This window comes from Pyrgilauda ruficollis, unplaced genomic scaffold (assembly GCF_017590135.1).
Source record: "Pyrgilauda ruficollis isolate IOZ18807 unplaced genomic scaffold, ASM1759013v1 scaffold424, whole genome shotgun sequence".
NCBI classification, from domain to species: Eukaryota; Metazoa; Chordata; class Aves; order Passeriformes; family Passeridae; genus Pyrgilauda; species Pyrgilauda ruficollis.
Genome location: NW_024525757.1, coordinates 4,082 through 28,924, shown reverse-complemented (window position 1 = coordinate 28,924; position 24,843 = coordinate 4,082). Strand labels below are relative to the sequence as shown.

Sequence of the window (24,843 nt, the reverse complement as noted above, 5' to 3'; positions counted from 1 at the left end):
AGTGCTAACTGTAATTATGACAAAAAAATAAATGGAGAGTCATATAAATTACTTACAATACCACAGTGTTGTTTGATACAATGTACTCCAGCTCTTTGGTCCAAGGATTCATGAAACTGAACCACTGACTCTTTAAAGTGACAAAGGTCCCATCTTTTGCTCTAAATTTGTAGGAATTTGTAAATACTTTTTCTTTGTTCTGCAAAACTAGATAAGAAAAGGAGAGTTATAATCACCATATTTAAGCTTAGAAAGGTAAAGTTAGAAATAATAAATCTATTTTACAGCATCATAAAATCAAAATGTTTCTGTTGGCCAGACATAGAATAAACATGCCAGAACAACCTGGGACCTGTTCTAAAATCAAATTATATAGTTTCAGCAGGGCCATAAATCTTACATTAATAAGCAAGTACTAAGTTCCTGCAAAGCACTAGGAGACTCATGACTTGGTGAACATTAACTCATGTCTTTAATTATGTTACCAGACACATCTGCTCTTCAGGATTCCTCCCCTTCCTTACAAAGAATGGAAGCAGAGGGTTTGACAGAGGTGCTGACATTATTCCTCCACAATTAAGGCCCTGCACCAGGAGCCAAGACAACAGAAGTTTCTCCCTGCTTTTAATACAAGCCTTACACAGGCTTGTCTTAACACAGAAATCACAAAGGGCAATGCTGAGGTTGGGTAGTTTGGGTTTTGCAGTGTTCTCACTTGCAGTTACACATAGCTGTAAGTAGTCTGGGAGGACCAACTATTTCGTACCTTCTTTGTGTTTTTCAGCTAGGTGATTGTGATCATCTTGATGGCAGTACTCATAACAAGAAGTTCCTAGAAGCTCTTGTGGCAGATATCCTAAAATTGCTGTTGCGCTGTTAGAAATAAAAACATGAACTACAGCGGACTCAAAGGTGTTTTTCTTCAGTGTCAGATAAAGCAGAACATTAATATTTAAACAAACAGACGCCTGTGTTCATGTTTGGGGAAAAAAATACAGCATTAGTACAGCTCTAAAACAACAGGAGATATTTTTCACAGCAAATTATCCCTTTGCAATGAATGACAATTCGAAGGTAAAGTAAATGTTTAAACATGTACACACAAAATACTTCTGTTTAGTGGCTCTCCCTTAGCCAGTCACAGTACTGATCACACATAAGAGTCAATAAAAAACTCAGCAGTTGAATTTTGCTCTTCCACTCAAAAGAATTAGTTTCAAACTGACACTTTTAGTAGAAAGAAAAGAAGACTGAAAACAGTAACATTTCCAGTGACAATGAAATTCCAAATGCAAAGTGGTAATTAGATCTCTACAACAAATAAAAGTCTGGTTCAGAAAGTACAGAAAATGGGAACTTAGTTCTCATTTCTAATAAAATAATTTGGTACCTCATTTAGATAGAATGTATTTGTTACAAATGGTAAGACTCAGAAGTAATAACTTCTGGTTAAATATTTATTACTTCAGTCTTGTGCAGAGCTATGAAGCTCTAACTTGAGATTTTTCTTTATGAATAAATGAGTCAATTTTCTATACGACAATACACTTCTATACATTATGTATTATTTGACAAAAAACAAAGCCCAAGTACACATAGTTTAAGAATTAACTGCTTCTTGTGTAGAGCAGAAAAACATTCTGAAAATTAGAATTCTTGATAATTTTAAAAAAATTCTCAAAAATTGAAAATTCGAATTAGAACTTCTACCCTGCTGGAGAAATTACAGTTTTGACAGAGGATCTGAAAATGGAAGCAGTTGTGTCATTTCTCTTCAGTAAAGAACAAAATGCTTACCGCTGATCTACATAAACAAATTTTCCATCCATGGCAAATCGTGTAACAAATTCTGTTGCTTTGACTTTTATCTCTCCACTCTTTTGTGGAACAATGTAAGGGTGTAACCTCCCAATCGCAACAAGACAGTTAAAGTTACTACTGTCCTTTTCTACATCATTTTCCTCTTCTACTCCCACCTCATTAGGAGGCCAGTTCTTCAGATACCCAGTACAGTGAATGGTGCAGTATTTTCTGTGATCTAATAGAAAGAAATTAAATAAGAAGTAGTTATTGTTCAAAGAGTAAACCAAACTACTTATTATGTTGGCCGTGAGACCAGCAACTATATTTCATGCTTACCTACACCAACTGTACAAAGCTAAAGATCATTTTACAGAGAATTTTTCAATTCATTATGTTCTATTCAATTTGGGTTTTTACCTGCAGAGAGAACTTCTAACCCTATGTAAGATTTAGAAAGATGAGTTATGGGTGTTGGTAGTTCAAACACAAGTTAGACAGAAAACAAACAATAACACATAAATCACTCTGGTTTTATATGGATTGTGAATTACAATTAACCTGAGACCCTCTGTAGCTTCCAAATCAATTTACCTTTGGTGATCAGAATGACCTGAACATTAGCATACTGAAGTTAAAGAAAGAATCAGCTTATTTTCTATTTATCTCAGGTTTCTGAAGTTTTGTGGGAATACAAATCTTTTAACTATCTTAAATTCCAGCATACACTGTCATTCATCCCTTTTTGCTCTCTAAATAATATGCAAACACCCTCATAAGCATCAAGGTTTGACATTATGTGTCCTACAGTAGCTGTCTTTGCAAAAAAATGCCAAAGCATTCTTGACACCTCTATGCTGAACAGGATGCTTTCCATAGCTTTGATTTTCCTCTCTATTACAAAAAACATGGATCAACTCTGCAAAATGAGAAACTGAGTTATCCCACTATGATTCTGTCACAGTTGCTCAGGTGCCTGCCTTCAAAACTGCTTTTCCAAGAAACACTTACAGAAGGCAAATTCTTAGCTCACTGAGTTATCTGACACATCAAGGGATATCAAATTCTATTTACTTACAATCACGGGCCTCTTAAAATTTGTGGTGTATCTCAACAGTAACAGCTTACATTGAAAAACAGAACTTGGAGGATTTTTTCAGGATCAAACAATTTCAGCACACCTTTGCAAAAATCAATACTAAGTTATTAAAACAAAAGTTGGAAATTGCATTTTAAAATTGAAATCTAAATTTTCACTGGAAACTTGACAAGATTATACTGCTCTATGGGCATACCAAAATATGAACTAAAGTGAAATTACTGGGAAAATTAATGGAATTACACCGATAAATTAACTTTACCATGAAAAGGGGGAAAAAAGGAAAATGCATACTTTTAAATACACACAACACAAAAAGTAAATCAGAAAAAAAAAGTTGGTTTACTTGCTTTTTTCCCTTCAAAATAGTAGAGCTGGCAGGCTTTATTCACTCAGTTATCTTCAAGACATAAGTTATTTAGTTTCATTCTTCTGATCTGCTCCAGTTCTTTCAAATATTTCCCTGAGACTTCTCAAATTTGACCACAACAGACCACATGCTCCTATAGAGCCACTGTACCTCAAGTTCCTCCCTCCCTCTTTCCAGGAGGGCACCAGGACAAGAAAGAGAACAATTAGACTGTTTTTCAAAAAGTGCCCTTAGTTCACATTTACGCTGCTCTACAGCTACTTGGTGAGATCAGTAGGAACTAGAAAGCCATTAGTGATTTGGAATTTAAACAAGTTTCAAGAGAGAAAGCCACCACTTCATCTCCACTCTCTGAATACCTTTCTTCTTTGGGTTGGGCAAACACTCCTTCTCCTCTTTGACTGTGGTCCTGCTGCACTTTATGCGACAGAAGAAAGAACGTCGAGCGCCAGAGTTCAGCCGAGCTGGTCCAGCTTGGAAATCTGTGTGTACTTGCAAGCCAGCTTATAAAGATTTAGTAAAGTAGTTAAAAACAACCAAAACCAAGCAATAAAACTTCAGAAAACAAGGTGCTTTCTGCATTTACCTCCCAGTACACTGTCCTTACTGTTTAGCTGCCTAAATTTTGTACTTAAAATTAAAAAAGTCTAATAGTTTAAATAGGGCAAAGAAAACATGACTGACAGATTCCAAAATTAGAAAGAACTACTACACTATTTTTAAACCCTTCTTGATATTCTTAATACAATTTTACTACAGATGCTTTATAACTTTCACCTTGTATTTGATACAAGGAAGAACTGCAAAGATGCTTGTAAAAGCCAGCTATAAAATAGACATTAGCTGCATAGTACACAAAACAGGCTGCATAGTACACAATGCTTTCCTTATTAGAAACAACTGTAAACTAAAGAAGGTTTGGTTACATTTGGATTGACACTTGGCATTTTCAGAGAAGACAGTGATTCTTGATATTGAAGTATTTTATCCCATGTTCGACTACATCAGGTCTTTTGTATTGACAAGACCTAGCAAATACAAGAAAAAAAAGTAGTATGCTGGTAGGAAGAATGTCAGACCACATCTTGGTAAATGCTTAACAGTGATTGCAGTAATTTAACAGAATTTCTGTAACTCTCATGATCTAAAATCAAGTCTCTTCTGGGCTAGCTTTTCAACTCTAACTGCATTTTAAACAGCAGATATGCATTCAGATGTTTGCTTCGTAGAAATACCTCACGTTTGTTCATCCACACATCCATACAAACCCCTGAATACATCCTGATTAATAATTAGATTAATGAACATCTCTTGAAAAAATCTGAGCAGAATCCAGTTCTGACTTACTTTTGCCATCTATGAGCTTCTCCCTAGGCGAGACGTCTGATGAAGAAAGTTGCTCCTTAACTTTTGCAACATCTTTTGGATGTAAGTAATCAAATAAACTTTGTCCAATTAAACTGGCCTATTAAAAAAAAAAAAAAAAAAAAAACAAAAAAAACCAACAAAACCCAAAAGAGATGAGAACCACACCATTTTGGAACAGGACCCCACACATTACTTGTCTCAGGAAAACTACTGTCTACACCACTACAAAAAAAAAAAAAAAAAATCAATACCACAAGTTATTCCAAACATCAATATGCTGTTTTACATTTCATTTGTCATTGTTTAATACAATTTTTATTTTAAAGGGTAGTAAAAACATAGTTTGTTCCTTCCCTTTGAAAAACAGCAGATTTAGTGGGAGATCAAACAAGTTCTGTACAAGCAAATGCTTTATTTATGTTAATAATGCAATTTCTGGTCCTAGCCAAAGACAGTTATGCACAAAGTAATTCCACTCTCGGATTATCAGGGAAGGAGGGAAGAAATAGAAAGGAGGATGAAATATTCAACTATCTAATGACTCTGAGGTCTAATTTGGTTGGACAAACTGGCACCACAGAGCCAGAAGCAGGCTGGAAGCAGGGCTCAGCCCACCACAGCACTCCTTAGCACAGGATATTTTCAGGGATGTCTCCAGCTGGGATGCCTTCTACCTGCTCTCTCTATCCATCCCAAGTCACTGACCTGCTGCAACACTTTCTTTTGGAACAGGAAGAAATTCTCACAGAAGTGGGAGAGTTTGGGTTTTCCACTGCTTACCTTCAGCACAGCAATCAAATCAAAGGACATAAAGGAGCTGTGTTGGCAAGCTCTACTCTAGACTCAAACTCAGGATAAACACCCAGTCTCCTGCCTTTTCCCAGTTCCCATTTAATCCTAATGCAATGAGAAAATGCTGAGTGCTGCTGAGACAGCCTAACAGCAGCCTTGCCAAAATATACAGGTGGAACAAACCAGATAAAGCTGCAGCATGGGATTCAGAAACTAGAACAACTCCCAAACAAGCTAATAAATCCATGGGTTTTATTAAAGTCAGTCATGTCCTCTGAATCTCATTGTCTGGAATACAGGAGATATTAAGGGTCTGGAGGTAGGTATGTCTAACATGAGTGACTCCAGAAAGGCACTTTCAGTTCTTGAACAAAATCAGTTAAAAAACAATAGTAGAAGTTAAAAAAAAAAAAAAAAAACTCCTCTGCTTTATGCTTATTCCCCTAGGATTATTCATTTCACTTTAATTTAAAAAGATAGTTTCACACTTAAAAAAAAAAAAAAAGTAAGATAAAAATAAATCTATGAAAGAGTCCAGATGGGTTATCTGTACATTTATAAAGAAAACAAAGATAGCACAAATGGTTTCAAAGTTACAAAAGTAGACAGATGGCAGCACTAGCTGTTTTAGCCTCTATGAAACAGAAGTCATTGATACAAGAACAAATTATCATCCCTTGATTATTTGTGGTAATTGCCCATCATGTTAAACACCAACTAATGGAAGGTACTTCTCTTTTGCCTATTTCCCTTGTTCTACAGGCTATGCTGGCTCCCATTCAGTTTGTTTCAGGTTAAGGGTACACACTTGGACAGTTTTTGTGGATGATGTGTTATGTGGCTCATCTGAGCATAAAGGCATCACCAAGGAAAGCTTTAATTAACTTCCACTGCTGCACTACTCGTTTTCCTTGGTGTAAAAAAAAACCCAAAATCACTTCACTATGTGAAAGAAAATCTCTTGCACACAGAAATTAGAACATCTTCAAATTATCCCTTCCTCTCAGACTGGCAGTTTTTCTTAAGGATGATCAGCTGAAATCTGGTGCTGTTCCTCACGCTGGGAACACTGATGCACTTGCACGTATTTTCTTACAGGATATTCAGCTTTACTCTGAATAAGGTTAAATCAAAGAAATTCCAAGAAATTATACACAAGAATTGGTTTGATGTAATATAGAATAAAAGTTTTAAAATTCCTAAGAAAATGCAAGGTAAAAGCAAGCAAGAAACAACAATAACCACCTGATCATAATTAAGTATTTTGCAAACTGATTCAGAGACAAACAGAATTTTTCCTCTGTTGCATCCAACCACAAACAGGAATCCATCTGCAGCCTGAAAATATAAAGATACTGTCTTTAAAAACACACAATTAAAATAAACAGTGAATATTAATGACTACAAGGAAGCACACTTTTAAACCTGATTTTTAAAATTAAATACAAGAAAGCTGGAGAGGGGCAAGAGGAAATGGCTCCACACTGACAGAGGGTGTGTTTGGATCAGATATTAGGAAGAAATTGCTCCCTGTGAGGGTGCTGAGACCCTGGCACAGGCTGCCCAGAGAAGCTGTGGCTGCCCTATCCCTGAAAGTGTTCAAGGCCAGGTTGGATGGGATCTGAGCAACCAGAGATAGTGGAAGGTGTCTTTGCCCATGGCAGGGGGTGGAATGAGATGAACTTTAAGAACCTTTCCAACTCAGGCCATTCTGTGATTCTAAAAAAAAAAAAATCAATTAAGATTGCAAGGACCAAACAAGGCCTTCAACCACACACATCTAAAATTTCTTAAACACATCTTTGGCAGAAGTCCAGCTACAAAACAGCTTCTTTTGGGAGCCATTCACAGATCTTGGTAAAGCATTACTGCAGCAAAAGAAAAAAACCACAAACCTAGCTGTGAACGAGGTGTGTGGGTTTATGATGAAGTGTACAAACAAGAGGGAAGATTTTATTCCAAGTATTTTCTGCACCTTTTGCGAAGTACATCTTTAAAAATGTCCATGAAGGACAGCCAACAACTGTGAGGATTTTCCTGCATAATTGGCAGCATTCTCTACAGTTGCATGAAGATTTTTAGAATGGATGTATTAAATAGGCAGACTGTACACAGATGGTACACAGACTGTCCCTTCCAGGTATGCTGCCTGCCATGCTCCCAAACCCTCTCTGTACACCTTCATGAAAGCCTGGGTAGTGCAAAGAGTTTAGAAATCAGTACAGCAAAACACCTGCCTGAAGGAAATGATGGGAGAAAAAGCACTGTCCAACTCAAAACTCAAGCTTTAACAAGGACATAATTTATCTGAGAGTTTCCTTCCACTTACCCTAAGGATTAACTGTCGCAGTTCATCATCCTTCAGAAATGAAGGTTTATACCGGACTTCTGAGTAGGAGCTACTGGAACCTGGAAAATAGATGATTCACAGAGATCATGTCAAAAGTTACATTTTTAGTTCACTTTTAGTGGAGCTATACTTGTTATGTCTTTCAGAATTTTTGTCTGTGACCCTAACAACTGAATTTAAAAAATAATTCAAGGTTCTAGAAATTCTAAAAATAAAATTAAAACAAATCTCAAACATAACAACTGGTAATAAAACCAGACACATAACCATTTTTTCTTGCCCTTTATTAACACAAACCAAGCAAACTTCTGTTCATATATCATTAATGTACTGCAAGAGAAATGGTATTAGGAGAACTGAATTTTCTAGAAACATTTCATAGGTATATTTCAGACCTCTTAATTAAATTCTCTTTCCTAAAACAGAATAATTCCAGTATTATCAATTATCTTTTGGCATTAATAATGCTTCATTAATACTATAAAGCCAACAATCAAAAACCAGACTTTTGTAGTTAAATCAAATGTCTCACTAAATATAGTGAGACTGACTCACGGCATGTACTGTTCTGGCACCCATGGCAAGTACTCTGTAAAATAATTTTTGTTCATTACACTTTTATCCAGTAAGGTTTTTTTTTTCTTGTTACATTTTTTGTAACAGTTGGACATTTTAGCCAATTTCGTCATGCACAATAACTCCACATAGTATATTGTATTCTCTTAAACCATTTGTTTTGAGGTAAATACAACTGTGCAGGGTGAAGTCCAGTTTTCATATCCTGTTGTTAAAATACAAATGCTTGAGCTGAAGATTTCTTGTTTAAACTGCAAGTGCAGTTACTGTCCTGCTGGTTTACATTATTTCCTGCTGGTTCACATTATTTCTTCATGAAGAACTCTCAGTCCTTTAGAAAACCCTCAAAAACCTTTACCTTGAGCCATTTCTATGATTCTATTACTGTCAAGGTAGCAACTTAATTAATTTTCTACCCTTCTTTGACCCAAAAATAACTGGGTTCCCATTATACCTGCTTATTCATAATCAGTGGGTTTTGCAATGCAGAGAGTCTTTGATCTTTCCTTAGAGTTGACCAAATCATTATTCTGAAACAGTGGTGCCAAAACACCTAAATATTCTGTGCAGCTGCTACAAGTTGCATATTGCAGAGTTTATCTGGATATATATTTTTTGGGGGGGAGGGAAAAAAAATCCCAAAACCTAGCAATAGCAAAAGGAGAGCAAAGAATATTTCCAGGGTTGATCCGCACACTAAAGCATTCCCTAAGATCCATTATTAACTTTGCCAGCTGACTGGGCTACCAGAAGTTTCTGTTTCTTGATACTCTCTACCATGTGAGGGTTTTTAAGACTTTAATATAATCAAACTCATTGACCATTTTGTTAAACTATTTTCTGTCTTGCAACTTTCCTTTTGACTCCTGTACTTTCTAAAAAGGATCAAGGAGTGACCCAAGAGTAAGGCATGCCCTGAGCAGCAGAGAATATCAGACACTGAAGGGTGGCCTTTTTTCTGCCATACTAAGCAAAAATTTAAAATTAAGTTCTGACAGCTACACACATGTACATTTAAATGAGGAGCAGACTTGGAACAAAATACAGTAAGGAGATGTAAAATAAAATACTCTTGATTTATTTAAAATCTGGGAAGATACACACAATAACTCCTAGTAGAACAAGGATTTACAGGATGATGTTTCCCAAACTCACCTTTTAAAGACTTCAAATGCTGCACAGCCATCCGTAGCACTGTGAGTTTGTCCAGCTTTCGGGCCATGGGATTGCACTGTGGTATCATGGCAGACAATTCCTCTATCAAATTATTCATTTTGTCTCTTCTTCTTTTCTCAGTTTGACTGTGAGCCTCTCTAAGAAGAAAAATTATTTTTAAAGAGTGATGTAGAACACATGATTTTCCCCATAATATTCAATTTCATTTTGGGAATGGAGCTATCACCAGTACTACTGCACTGAAACAGTTTTTCATATGCTACTTGTATTGGACAATTGAATTGGATTCACTTCAACAAAGACAAAATGGTTCCAATAATAATGTGAAATACTGAGGAGAAGAGATATCTCAGCAACAATTTGATTCTATTTGGCAGGAACAAGAGGTTATGAAGACTTCTAAAAGGTAACCCCTTCTTGTGACCCTTGCCATGCAAGTGATGACTTGGACACCTCAGTGTATCCCAAAGAACTCTTGATGTCATTGGGAATCAATGAAAGACATTCCTGCTCCCACCTCTGCCTGGCCTGTGTAACCAAGTTAGGGTGTTCATTCTGCTGCCTTTTAAGAAACCCCACAGCAATAAACATTACTTTTCTACATGCTTCTAAGAGATGGAGTGGAAACTGAAAAAAAAAAAAAAAAAGGCGTGCCTCGTGTAATTTACCAGCAGTATCTCAGAAAGCTTTCCTGATAAGGTGGTACAAAGGCTGTCTAAGGTTTCATCTCTTGGTAAGCCTGTCAAGAACTCAGCCACACAAAGAGCTTCTCAGCCAGTCTTCATCAGGAAACTCCTTCTAGGGCACATGGCTCCACATCACAAGTGCTTTTACAGCTCAGGTGACCTTTACTTCTTTCTAGTGCACTATGTCAGCTTTTCAGCCCATCTCCTCCCCTCTAACCACCCTCCAGCAGATCAAGGCAAGTTTCATTCACTCTGTTCCTCCTTACCCAGAAGACAAGCCAGCCACTCAATTAAAACCCAGACGTTTTTATTTCTGATTGAGGCCAGACACAGTAGTACAGTTATGCAAAATGAGGAATAAGTTTTGGTTAATTGATCTCCAAAACTTTTCCTTCTAGGCATACTGCAACAGAAGCTATTAAAGGTAATAAAGTTAACCACACCTGGCCTGTTGAGAAAGAACAAAGTACAGTTTTAAAGATCTACCTGAATACTGAATACTATTTTAACTGTTAAAAAAAAAAAAAAAAAAAAAAAAAAAAAAAAAAAAAAAAAAAAAAAAAAAAAAAAAAAAAAAAAAAAAACACACCAAAAAACCAAAAAACACAAGCCTTCACCTCACAATTAATCCTGGGTGATTATGCCAAGCATTCAGCTTTTCTCTCTCAAAAGCCTTTTTTTAGATTTAATTTTTTGAGTTATGCTCACACCTATGGGTTCACCCAACTCTTCCTTTACGTCAGGTAAGAACAGTCAAGTAATATCCTGTGTATGTTCCTTGAACTGTGAACATCAGGAAGACAGATACATACATTCCAGGAAAGGGAACAACCTACCACATCTCTGAGGGTCAATAAGGAATTATAAAAAACTGAATAGGTGGGTGCAGAAATTCAGGGGATAACTGAATGACTGAAAAAGCCTTCTGTTGCTTGCCAGAGCCACAAAGGCAAAGGGAGAAAAACAGGTTCCACAATAAGCTTGAGACAAATAATACTGGAAGGAGATAACTGATAAGCAAACCTCCAGACACCTTTGTACTGATTCTTTTTCCCTCCAACTAATGCACCAAAAAGTAAGGAAAAAAGTTAACAATACCACAAAGAAGCCATTAAAGCAATGTACAACAATCTTATAGAGCAATCTGGAATACTCTGTGAAGAAAAAATAATTTTCAAGTGAAACTGTAAATATATCTTGGAACATTTTAGTTTCTTTAATTTTGTTTCAATTACAGGAACACTTCATAATTACTAGCTAGCATACTATATAAATATAAATAATACTTCTGACAACACGTTCAGTGGATTATGTATTTCTGGTTTGACATCTCTGCTCACGGGAAATATGAAACACTTATTTTTAAATCAACTTTACAGCACAGCTCTGGTTTTACTGGTTTTGTGTGGTTTGTCTGTAGTTTACAATATTTGTTTGGCTGAACTGTGGTCACACAACTTGCAAATGCTCTGTAGTACTGCATTTTATTTAAAAGGTATGCTCTGTCTCACCCCTCCAAAATGTATGGTATATTCTAAGCCTGTGGTCCTGCCCTGAACCATCCTGTATCTGTCATCCCATTGGCCCAAATCTGATTCCGCACCCACTTCAATCTCCCTCTTAAACTGTGCTAGTGAGACCAGGCTCTCTCTTAGCCTTTTCCCTTCTTGTAGGCCCTTTTTCTCCCCTCTTGTCCCTCCCCTAGGCCCTTTCCCCCTCCCCCTCCCTTCCCCTTTTCTCTTCCCCCTCAGTAACCATGCTGTTTCCGGGGATGGGACCCCCAATAAACCCTCATCAATCAGCACCCTCAAAAGCCATGTGGAGTCTCCTTGCCTGCCTGCTGCTGCCAACGAACTGACTGTCTTGGGGGCTCCCCAGGGACTCCCCGGGGTGCCCCCCCAAAACGAACAACAACAAATGGCACTTATCTTTCTAACGGAAAAAAAGGGTGAGGTGTAGTATTGCATTTTATTTAAATGGTATGCTCTGTCTCACCCCTCCAAAATGTATGGTATATTCTAAGCCTGTGGTCCTGCCCTGAACCATCCTGTATCTGTCATCCCATTGGACCAAATCTGATTCCACACCCACTTCAATCTCCCTCTTAAGCTGTTCTAGTGAGACCAGGCTCTCTCTTAGCCTTTCCCCTCTCTTATCTTTCCTCCACTCTTGCCCCTTCCTTCCCCCTCCCCCTTCCCCCTCAGTAGCCATGCTGTTCCCGGGGGTGGGACCCCCAATAAACCTCCATCTGATCAGCACCCTCAGAAGCCGTGTGGAGTCTCCTTGCCTGCCCGCTGCTGCCAGCCAGCTCACAGCCTAGGGGGCCCTCCGGGGACATCCCGGGGTGCCCCCCCCACCAAAACGAACCACAACATTGCTCTATGTGAATTTCAGTTTATGTGAATTCAAAGTTCAGTGGCAAACTTGAATAATTCCCTATACAAAAGCTTGTTCTAGAACAAGAAATCTTTGTCGTGCTTTAGCCAAATCCATTTCCATGTGGAATAAATTCTAAATACCTCCAGAAGCAGACAAATCTAGAAAAAATAATTCTCACATTCATACAGATGAAAGGTCAGCTCCTTATACATGACTTGCGTGTACTGCATTTAATTCTCACCTTAAAAACTTAATGTTTTGCTAAACCATCTGAGATATCCTGTAGCAACTTTTACCAAAATTATTAGCAAATAAAATCCTCAAGGAGGCTTTAAAAATTACTATACATTTAGCAAGGAAAAGGAAAAGCTTACTGTTAAGTATTTGATAGTTTTAATGAATGTTAACCATAAACTCATATTTTGCTATTGTGAATCTCAGTATTCACTAGCAAAATGTATTTCTATTGAAAAATAGTACCTGAAATCTTTTACTTTAACATGTTCTTCATCTTCACTCCTAGAAAAAAACAAGATACAGAGTTTTGCATTACGTATTTAATACTAGGCACTTCTTTCCTCCCACAAATTCCAGAAGATAGAAAATGCTACAGATTTACTGTGGCTCCAGCAAAAGCAAACCCACAAAATCTCTGAACCATAACTGACCTAGCAAGTGATGCATAACAGAAAGAGACGAGAGCACAACTGGCAATATTCACAGTTGTGTGAACATATTAAAGGGATAATTCATAATTATGGGGCTTTTTTATTCTGGAGACAACAACATTACTGGAACACTCAAATAACTTAAGACTAGACTTGATTTTATTTTTTTGTTTCAAGTTTTATAAGAGAAATTATCTATTTATGTTTTTATTTCTCATATCTTATTGTCAAGTTATAAAATAAGCAATCCTAAATTACATTAAAAAAAAAAAAAAAAAAAGAAAACAAAATATCTCAACTATTTCCCATATCCTACAGCAATGACTTGGAAGTCATAAAGTAATAAAATTATAAATGAAACACAGTCCTAAGTGTCTGCAGCACAATAAACACACTGCAACAGGAAACGATAAAGGATGATTCAAACAAGGGCAAGGAGCTTCTCTTTCCCTGTGACCACTGCACTGTTCCCCACTCTTTGTGAAGAATTCATGGCCTTGGTACCATGAGGATCAAGAGGACAGGCCAAGCAGGCAGCAGGTGTCTCCCATGAGGAGGCAGAAGCAGGAGGACCTTTGGAGATTACATTTCAGTAAAGGTGCCAAAAGCTGCTGCCACCTGTAACTGAGCACTGAAGCCAGTGAGGATCCAGAAGCCAAATTAACAATGCATAATCTGGTATTTCACTGGAACCCAGCAACCTTCTAGACAGTCTGATAAACCCAAACACAGGAGGAGATTTGGCTCACAATACCCCAAGACTTTCATTCACTGAAATTGTTTCAGATTTAGATGACTTGGCAATAACTAATATTTTCCTTCCATTTTAAAATAAACTTACCAGAAATATCCATATACTGTGAATTCCAGCATAATTTACATTCTCTGACCATAAGAGAAGAGGTAAGGAGGAGCCAGGCCAGCTGCAATGCAGCATGTGCCCTATTAACTTTCCTTCTCCCTCAGAGCTCCACTTGGGGAAAAAATTAGCACAAATTTGCTGCTCAAGCAATCAGTCCCAGCCTTCAATGGATTTTATAGCCTCTGTCCTAACAGCTGTGGTGTTGCTGATATGAATAGCTAAATTAAAACCACCTTGACTACATGAACAGAAGGTGAAATTCCACTTTGTGGCTATAATGTGGGTATCTTTAATTGGTACTATAAAGGACAGAATTGGTATCAATCAGTAAAAATAAAGAATACCAGCTTTTCTCTACTTTCTCAATTGATTTATAAAATATACTTCCCCATTTCTTCTGAAATGGAAGCAAATGTTTTAAAGGCAGAAAAGGAGTTTTTTTAGTTACACTTTCCATCATGAGCACCATGGAAAAAATCCACGAACAAACAACCAATTTAACCCCAAAGAAAGATTTTTACACTATCCTTTAAGCTATGTACCAAAGAGTGACTTTGGTACCAAAGACTTCCCTGCAGAAAGAACCTGGAGGTTTTGGCTGACAGCAGGCCCAGTTCAAGGCAGTCAGAGGGCAAAGCACATCCTGGCCTCATCAAACACCAGATGGGCAAAGAGGTGATTGTCCTGCTCTCCTCAGCACTGGTGTGCCTTCACCTTGAATATTGTGTGCACTTCTGGGCCCAAAAATGTGAGAAGGTGTTTGGTGAAGGCGGGAAGGTCCCTGAAGGAATTCAGAGAAAGGCAACAAAGCTGATGAAAGGGATAGAACAAATGTCCTGTGGGGAGTGGCCAAGGACTCCTGGTTTGTCTACTTTGGAGAAAAGGAGGCTGAGGCCTTGCTCTTGCCTGCTCCTTGCTCTCTGCAGGTTCCTGAGGAGGGGAAGTGCACAGAGAGATGATGAGCTCTTCTCTCAGGTATCCAAGGATAGGACACAAGGGAATGGTTTAAGAGCTGTGCAGCGGAGGTCTAGACTGGACATTAGGAAGCATTTCTGTACCAAGAAGGTGGGGAAACACTGGAACAGGCTACGTGGAGAGGTGGTCAATGCCCCAGGCCTGTCAGTGTTGAAAAGGCATTTGGACAATGTCCTTTACAATGTGCTTTAACCTTTGGTCAGCCCTGAAGTGCTCAGGCTGTTGGAGTGGATGATCATTGTAGGTCCCTTCCAAGTGAAACAGTCTATTCTATAAAAACAATGCATGTCTACTTAAAAACAGATATTACCCAACTAAGGTATTCAGATACAGAAAAAGAAAATGCAACAAAGTAACCATGTAATTAACAACCCTCCTGGCACATATATTCCACAAAGGGTTTGCTTATGCTACATAGCCACCTTGTAACAGGATTATTTTAACAGTTACTATAATTGTAATTTTAAAAGTACCTTAAAAGGTTAAAACAACCAACAAAAAGTCCACCAGTCCTGGAAGAATATGAGAATATTTCCTTCACCTCCCTAAGTCTTCTTATTGAACTGGAACTTTCCACTCCTTCCCATTCTAAACTTCAATACTAACAAGTTCGGTAACAGCATAATCTTAGAAAGAACTATCAGGAACCCTTAACATTGAATGGACCTGTCCATCCTGTTCCTTAACTAAATGTTTATCACCTTGTGCTATACACAGACCTGCCCTGGGATGAAACACTCCTCAAGGAACCCCACAGCTCATCTAGGCAAATAGCAAAGTGTGACAAGTTCACAGAACTCAAAACAGAAATGAATTCATTAATAAAAAGTACCTTTTCTGAGGATCACCATCAACTTCAACTGTATCCCTGCAGAAACAGATCACAAAGTAAGTAAAATGGAGTTTGAAGCACAACAAGATGACTTAATAGATTCAAAAAACCAAAGTCACAGCAAAATTTTAATAGTAACTCCACTTGATTGGTTATTTTCAGCAAGACCATTAGTTCTAGAATGTAATTACTACTTCTTATTAGCCAGTACCTTTTCAATTAATTTTTCAACTTAGACAATAATTTTTTTTATCAAAGAGATCCAAATTTCAGGGAAACATTATTGAGAAACCAACACTTTTACTGAACAGGTAAAAATCAAAAAGTGATACTGAAAAAGAATGGAGACTATTTTTTTCCCCCAGAAACATTGCTGGAGTTTTCAGTTATCCACACGATACACTTGAATCTCCAAGTTGGCAATTACATCAACACCCACAGTACAGCTACTGCAGATAAATGGACTACATATGGGAGAAGCAGTGATTACAAAGAGCTTTAATAATCACAAATACATGTAAATCTCCTATTCCCCACCTTTTTAAACATGGATATTCTGCACTAGTTTAGAGATAGTTGTAGTGCACTACACCTGCACCTTGTGTCCCTTACTTCTGCCTGATTTACACAACTTTGAACACATCACTTTTTTGGTAAACTGGCATCTGTTTGGCAGTTATAGAACAGGACAAAACAGTTGACAGTGTCACCTCAGCAGTCAGGTATGACCCACTTGAAAAGAATGAGGACTACAAGAGGACAGTCCCCATTCTTAGGTCACAGATCTGTCTCCACGTTTAAGGAAATGGCTGCTCTGGTCACTGAAGCAGCAGTTCTAGATGAAACAATTCAACCAGTAATCTTGTCTCATGCTTGAAGGTAAAATTCTAGTATGTGCCTGGGAAACTTCAAACAACTTAAGAACTTGCTTTTACTAGTAGGCATAGAAGGAGGAAAAAAACCCTAAAAATTAGGATTGAAATTTCAGCATTAGAGACACATTATCCAGACACTTCAGGCCAGGAAATGGCATTACAGAATCCTCCATATATCCCTTGGATTTAAGGATTATTTTTTCTATTTTTATAATTGCGGACTGTCAAAGAACACATTTGGAAGACATTGTAAATGTAATGGTAAAGGACAAAGGAAAGAGGATTAGAAAGGAGGGAGGAGGAGGAAAAGGAAAGACAGTGACCATGTTGCATAAACAACAGACGAATGTCAGATTTAGGTTGAGACACAGAGATCTGATTCACTTACTGGTTATCAGAATCACTTCCTTTGCGTTTCCTTGGAATGTCAGGCACGGCAGCATTGAAAGAAGTGGTGATGGCAGCCTTAGTGACCGGATTCATGAGGCTGGGCCCTCCACAGGCCACGCATGGGCTCCCATCCACAGAGAACTTATCTGGCAGTGAGAATAAAGGCTCAGTGTCCAGCAAGAGCTGCATCACTCTGCATCCATTCTCATCCTCACTGGGACAAAAAGTTGTCTGTGTGTGGTTTCTGTGTCTCTGACACAAAAAGCCAAGGTTGCAGTGCTACAAGCCAAGTCCAGCAAAGAGTGCACCACCTTCCCACAGTGCTGCAATGATCTCACCAACCCAATCAACACACCAAGGCAATACAGAACAACTCTCCCCTCACGCAACCTTTGCACTTAAATCCCCCTCCACCTCAGACATCCTGCTACAAAATCACCAGCTGTGCCATTTTTCAGCAGATCGAAATACTGTGGCTCAAACTAAATGAAAATTAAAAATATATTTTGAACTATTTTTTAATCAAGTGGGATATCTAAAAAATAGAAATCTGCTATAATCATATTCCTGACACAAAATCCACAATTACACAGAACATCTGCCATAGAAGTTGGAAAAGTCTCAAGAGCTTGTCAAGTTTCCTTCACAATTCTCCTCTTAAGGAAAACTGTTGTTTCTGGGAAGGACAGAAGAGAAGTCACAAGCTAAAGCAATCCTAGCAACCTACTGGGAAAGGAGAACAGTCTCAAGGAACATGAGCACTATTACACTGTTTTTCTGTCTCAATGCAGCTATCACAAAGAATCACCCAGTTGATGTTTAGGCAACGAGCCAGAATTAAGTCTGTTTCAGCAAATGAAGGAACTCCTTTATGCTTCATGTGCCAGTGAGGACACATGAGGGATGAAGAGATGTCATTTAAGGAAGTGAGCAAAAACCAAGAGGAGTACTTTGAAAATCCAGCAAGAAGAAAATTTCTTGTGAGCCTTCTCTCTTTTTTTAGCATCTGTGCTATTTGCAAAAATGTAGAAATGTGCAAAAACAATGATACAAAGGATATTTTTCCCCCTCTTAGATGCAAACACATCTCACACCAGAAAAATTACCATATAGGTTTTCATTTGGTGTTGGAATACAGCTCTGGAGAGCTAAATTAAAATAGGCTAATACTCCAACAACAGCTTGCCTGGTCTTCCACTAATCCTCTATCAAACCAGACAACACAAAGTCAGCCCCTGTTTTATTTTAGAAAGCTCTTCAACTCATTAAGTCACACAGAAAGTTTCAAAAAAAGAGGTGGAAACAAAGAATCAACAAATACTTGACAAACAAGTGACAACCTTTGGACATCTGTGACAGCAAGAAAATCTAGTTATTTCAAATACACATCACATTCAAATTAGGGATATTAAAAATATGCTAAAAGAAATTACATGATAAATACTTTAAGTATTTATATAAGACAGTGGTAGATGTCTGAAATATTTTTATGATGAGTCTCCCTAAAAGTCTCATTTTATATTTCTGTTATTAACACAATTCCAAAACAAACAAAAAATGCTGACAGATCCAAATGAACTGTTTATTTAAAAGGAGCAGTTTCAATTTGCCCAGGTCACAGCATCCTATAATTCCTGATTGAACTACTAAAGTATAATCAGTCTTGATGAATATTCATAAAAGAGTACTTACTAAACAGCAACCTGCATGGTTACAAGACAAGAATGCCTTCAGCACAACAGATCCTTTCGTCCTGGAACAAAGCAGGACAGCACAGACCCACTGACCTAAATAATGCTCTGCACACAGAAGGCCAGCCTGCTTTCCAAACACTTCCCCTTAAAGGAACAAAATCCAAGGCCTCTTTCACGGGTTTTCCAATTTATCTTCAATACTATTAAACAACAGTTTTTTTTCCTCACACCCAAGCAACAATTTCTGAATACTCCACTTATCTCCTCTACCTCCTACTAACAATACCCATTTTGTTATTCTTAAGTGAGAAAACAAAATATGTTCAGATTACCAGTAACAGTAACCTATTAAGAACTTTTACACTACAATTATTAGGTGATAAATTGAATCCTTAACACTGTCCCTGGGACAAACTAAATGCCAGTACGATGGGTGGCTGATCTTGGACAAAAATGTAAGGTTAAGAATTTGTACTGATCCCTGACATGCTCAGCTTGCAGCTTCCCAGTAAGTGTATGTGAAATGAAAAAAATGTTAGTTCAACACTCATTTTAGTGTATTTCATAGCTGGACAAACAAAATATTTAAGGGATGGTTATCAATACATATTTCTCATAACAAGAGCATCTCCTATTCTTGCGTTTTTTCTACATGGAAAAGAAATAATAATTAGAGTCCCCACGGGGTTGCAAAGAAGGGAACAAATGCCAAGGAGCTGCACAAAACTGCTGTTTGGGGGGAGATACAAAGACAAACAAAATCAGCCATATTCCTGTGTCAGCAAAGTTTCTGTGTCAATCCCATGCAATGCATTGAGAAACAAGGCTTAGGAGACTCCACATTTTTACAATTGCTGACAATAATATTTTCTAATCCCATGCCACATTCCTGAGTTGTTTTCACAACCAACAGTTTTAAGGTTTTCAATTCCTAAGCAAACACAGGCTTTTAGAAAAGCTTTATGGCCAAAGTCCACCAGCCATTAAAAGGGAGATTCATCTGAACCAATAATGATGTCCACATCTGAAGTAACCATTCTGGTCCCTCTTGGAGGGAGGAAGACATTTCTAGGGTGATTCATCTCTCCCCAGAATAGATTCCTGCATTTGGCTAGATGAAATAAAACAGTTCTAGGGTGATTCATCTCCATCTAAAATAGATTCCTCCAGTTGGTTAGATGAGATACAGCCCAAGAGTGCCTATCTCTAATCAGTAATTACACAGGGACTGTAGCCATGATATTATGAAAAATCCTTTGCTGGGATTTTTCCTCTCCTGAGAAGCTGAGGAGCCTCAGGAGAGAAATGTAAACAATTACTATCTGCTGCTGTGGAATGCAACAGGTGCATCCATGATTGGTCCATGTGGATTGTTTTCCATTGATGACCAATCACAGCCACCTGTGCCAAGGCTGTGAGCAGTCACAGGATTTTGTTATTCTATTCTGTTCTTGTTGTAGCCTTCTGATCTCTCTGTTCTTTTAGTATAGTCTTAATGTAGTATTTTAATATAATATTTAACATAATAAATCAGCCTTCTGAAATGGAGTCAAGCCTCGTGTCTCCACACACGGAGAGTCCTCAACAAGGGACCAAATGAACTTCCTCAGACTTGGACATCTAAAGGCAAGTGAGATGAAACCCACCCCAAGTACAGAAATATCACACAATTCTTAAAACATAAGAGCCACAGACAACACCTGTTTGCATCACATGCAACAAGTTCAAGCCCAAGACAGGCTTTCCAAATTATTGCCCTAATTATGCACTGCCTCAAGACCACTCACCCCTAGCAGGGTTAGCTTTTCTGTCTAGGTTTGCAGGATACATATTAGCACTCCAAAAATCAGCAGGAAGATACAAATCATGTAGTATTAATAAATGAATAAATTAATTAAAAGAGCTGTCAGTCAGCCCTTATTTATTAGCCAGTTTAAAAAAGAACATCCAAATTCAGCTACCAAAATATTACAGTAAAATGGGCTTGAAATAAAATATCATTAAAGAAGTACATTTATAAAGCTTATGGTGACACTTTCCATAGTCTGGGAATAAGTGAGACTTGGAGAAATGTAGCAGCTCTGCAGCTAACTAAATTAATAATGTGTTAACACTGGCACAACCTTTCCAAAAATAAGGAACTTTTAATCCAGCTTCATATTTTGAAATACTTTCAAAGGAAAGGAGAAGAGGCTGCTTTGAATTCAGATTTCTAAGATCACGGATACTACAGACTACTAAAATGTGTATTTTCCAAAGGTATGTGGCATGCACAAAACCCTCCAGCAAGGAATCTGAGCTCTGTGAATTTTAAAGAATTCCAAAGTCTGGCAGAAGCGAGTGTGAAGTGGCACTTGAGGGTTGTGCAGCCCAACCAGAGCAGTTCCTTTTAGATTGTAAAGGTCTGTCACAATCAACATAGTTTTTTGGTGGGGTTTATTTTTGGGGTTTTTTTGTGGTTTTTGTTGGTTTGTTTGCTTGGGTTTTTTTGTTTGTTTGTTTGGGGTTTTGGGGGATTTTTTTTTTGTTTGTTTGTTTGGATTTAGTTTGGCTTTTTTTTTTTTTTTTTTTTAGATGGGGGATGAAGCAGCTCTGCTGTGAGGAAAGGTTGAAGGAATTGGGATTGTTCAGCCTGGAGAAGAGAAGGCTTTGGGGTGACCTCAAAGTGCCGAAGGGAAAGATGCAGAGAGACTCTTGACAAGGGCCTGGAGTGACAGGACAAGGGGCAATGGCTTCATACTGACAGAGGCAAATAACTCCACACCATGTAAATTGTTTTCTTTTACTATGGAGTTAAATTTCTAAATTTTAAGCTTATTTTAATGAATTCTTGCTGCAGGTATTCATTAGAGAGCGTGACAGTGACACACAGAGCCTACACATGTACAGAAGTGCGTGAGGAAGAAAGTTACATGTGCTGTGATATCAGCTTAAGCTTCTGCACATCTGAACACCTATACAACAAAGAATCATATTTTCTACACATAGCTGAGAGTTGTACTAAAAAATTATTTGAATAGATTTATTTTAGACCTTTAAAACAGGCCATGAAAAGCATTTTCAAACTTACTTACAGCAAGTCTGGCATCAAGCTCATCACCTACAGTACCTCTTATTGAAAGCTGGGACAACAATCTTTGGAATGAAGTTCTGAAAATAGTAGAAATGTATGGACTCAAGCAGCTTATTCTTTCCCCAGATTTTATAAGCATGTGTAATGCAGGAGCAAGACACAGAGAATTCAGTAATGAAAGCATCTTATGAACAACACTATCCAGAGAATAAACTCTTCTATGTTAAGAACATTGGATTTGGTTTTAATCTCACAAAATGAAAAAAGGAAAAAATTAAAACACTCTGAATTACACACATTTAAATCAAATAATAGGTAACTGATTACTCTCTGCATCTATTTTTACTCATTTTCATCACCTGGAAGAGAAGCAGTCAAGAATCACAACTTACCAGTAAAATGACACATTTACTTAACAGATTGCAAACAAAAAATATTTGGTGAAATCTATCAGTGTATTAAAATATAAAATAAGGCAGGAACCAGCTAATGAAAAGACCCTCCCCAAGGCCTGGAAAGGGTATCCTGCTTTCCCAGGCACTTTCATGTTCACACTAGGTAGAAAGCACTGATAGGAATCAGGAGTCTCATATATCATAGCTCATTTCTGGGGAAAAAACCCAATAAACAAAAAACAAACCACAAATCCTCTCCAATAATATACTCCTAGAAGAATGGTGAATAGTTGTTTTCTTGTAAGTTTTAGAATCATGTGATTGCAAAATGCTGAGTCCTATCAAGTCAGCTGCAGAACTTCCATGGTTTTAGCTGGCCCTGAAGTCCAAACAGGGAATTTTCAAAAGTTCACAATGATTCGCTTCCAAAATAATCCACCAAATTATTTCTTCTTACATTGAATTTGATTCTTGGATGTAAAATGTCCAGTTTAGAGTTTGTTTTTCATAATGTGCAAATGTATAAAAAATGTGTACACTCAAGTGAAAAAAAACACCCTAAAAACCATTAGCAGTTTAGTGTGGCCATATCCCACAAACAATTAAATACATTAAAGCACACATAACCCAAGAGGCATTTAGAAAACAACTACTAAACCTAGAAGAATTGGTGCTAACTACACAGAGCTGAAGCGATGGCTCAGGAGGAATTGGACCATTTGTGTTTCCCCACACCCCGTGCAAAACGCTCCCTTCTACTCGTTTCCAAGCAGGAACACGGGCATCAACTGATGGTTTACAACCAGCCTTGATTTAGTATCAGGAACTTATGATTAAAACCATGGAAAGATCAAATCTTGGTCGCCATACACGCGTGGGCACAAATACACACACAGAGAAAAGCCAGAATCACTATATTTAGTATACCTAAAATACTAAATTTTGTTTACCTACCAAAAAAAAAATCATACTAGAGTTTTAGGAATGCAAGGCTACATGTGTACCAGAAACAGTGAACTACAAACTTAGTTTAAAAAACCCCAAAAAACAAAAAGCAAAACAAACAAAACAAAACAAAAAAAAAAAAAAAAAAAAAAAAAAAAAAAAAAAAAACAAACCCAAACAAACATCAAATCCCCCAGATTTTTAGTGCACATCGCATCAATCAGTATGACGACACATCTGTCACAGCAATACAGCACAGTGACCATTACACAGGCGGATGCCAAGAGGACGGTGCCAGGCTCTTTTCACTGCTGCCCAGTGACAGGACAAGGAGCAATGGACAAACTAAACACAAGAAGTTCCACCTCAGCCTGAAGAAGAACTTCTGTACACTGAGGGTGGCAGAGCCCTGGAACAGCTGCCCAGGGAGGGCCGGGAGTCTCCCTCTCCGGGGACATTCCGGACCCACCTGGACGCGCTCCTGTGTCACCTGCTCCAGGTGTCCCTGCCTTGGCACGGGGGTGGACTGGACCATTTCCAGAGGTCTTTTCCAACCCCATTCCGTGATTCTGTTTCTGTGTGGGCGCTCCAGGTACCTCCACTGAACTCCACTGAGCGGGAGCAGCGAGCCAGGAGCGCCCAGCGGGAATTAGCCATGAACGCGAACGGCCCCGGAGCGGCAGCGGGCACAGGACCGGCCCCGAGCGCCCTCACTGAGAGACGGCAGTGCCCGACGGGCACCAGCCCCACAACAACACCCGCCCGTGCCACATCACCGAGGCGGGCGGCCAGACAGACAAGACAGACTCAAACAGGCAAACACACCCCACACAGCACCCGCCATCGACCCCACGCACGGAGCAACGCGCGAGAGGGGCGAGGGAGACGGGGCGCCCACCGCCCACTCCTCAGGCGGACCCGCTCCCACCTTCCGTCGCCCGCCGCTCCTCGGCGCTCTCAGTGCTTCCCGCTCCTGCTTCGGCCATGGCGGGCGGCCCCGTGCCCCACTCCACAGCGCCCCCGGCACCGCCGACATGCAAGGGGTGAGCTGAGGTGAGCAGAGGAGGAGCCGCCGGCGCCGGGAAGGGACCGCAGGCTGCCCCGCCAGCCGCCCCTCAGCGGGCCCGCCCCGCCATGTTCCCGCCCCGGCCCCGCGCCGCCTCTCGCGAGATATGCAGCGATGGTAGCGCCGCCGCGCTGCCCTCACGGTGGCCCTGCAGGTGGGGTTCGGTCCCCGGCGTGCAACGGCCCAAGAGTTTCAGTGACGAGTGCAGTAAAAGGCAATTACTCGAGAGACACACCGATGGCTTATTTCAGAGCTGCCCCAGCCTGGGTGCTCTGTGGTAATACCGCAAATAAAGCACTACCGCTGGACTTTTCATGCCATTATTTATACACGGAAATTCAGAGTAAGTTTCCAAGCACAGCAACTCTTTTAGGATTGTTTAGGATTTTCCATGTAAGTTTCCATGCAGCTGACTTATATGCGTGTCTTCACCTGGGCAGGGTCTTTTTGACATATAGACGTGATTAACCTG

General features: G+C 38.9%; 1 protein-coding gene across 1 annotated transcript in view; it reads right to left on the bottom strand.

Moving 5' to 3' along the window:
- Positions 1-24,427, bottom strand: part of ARNTL2 (aryl hydrocarbon receptor nuclear translocator like 2) — a 32,060-nt gene extending 7,633 nt beyond the window's left edge. The window contains exons 1-12 of the mRNA XM_041477967.1: positions 24,234-24,427; positions 17,197-17,344; positions 15,934-15,969; positions 13,077-13,115; positions 9,511-9,668; positions 7,759-7,838; positions 6,675-6,767; positions 4,617-4,734; positions 3,629-3,772; positions 1,798-2,038; positions 767-873; positions 57-207 (exon numbers count right to left, since the gene is read on the bottom strand). Of these exons, the coding sequence (XP_041333901.1) occupies positions 57-207; positions 767-873; positions 1,798-2,038; positions 3,629-3,772; positions 4,617-4,734; positions 6,675-6,767; positions 7,759-7,838; positions 9,511-9,668; positions 13,077-13,115; positions 15,934-15,969; positions 17,197-17,344; positions 24,234-24,291 (1,373 nt within the window). The 5' untranslated portion in view covers positions 24,292-24,427. The remainder of the gene's footprint in view (positions 1-56; positions 208-766; positions 874-1,797; positions 2,039-3,628; positions 3,773-4,616; positions 4,735-6,674; positions 6,768-7,758; positions 7,839-9,510; positions 9,669-13,076; positions 13,116-15,933; positions 15,970-17,196; positions 17,345-24,233) is intronic.
- Between the last annotated feature and the right edge of the window lie 416 nt (positions 24,428-24,843).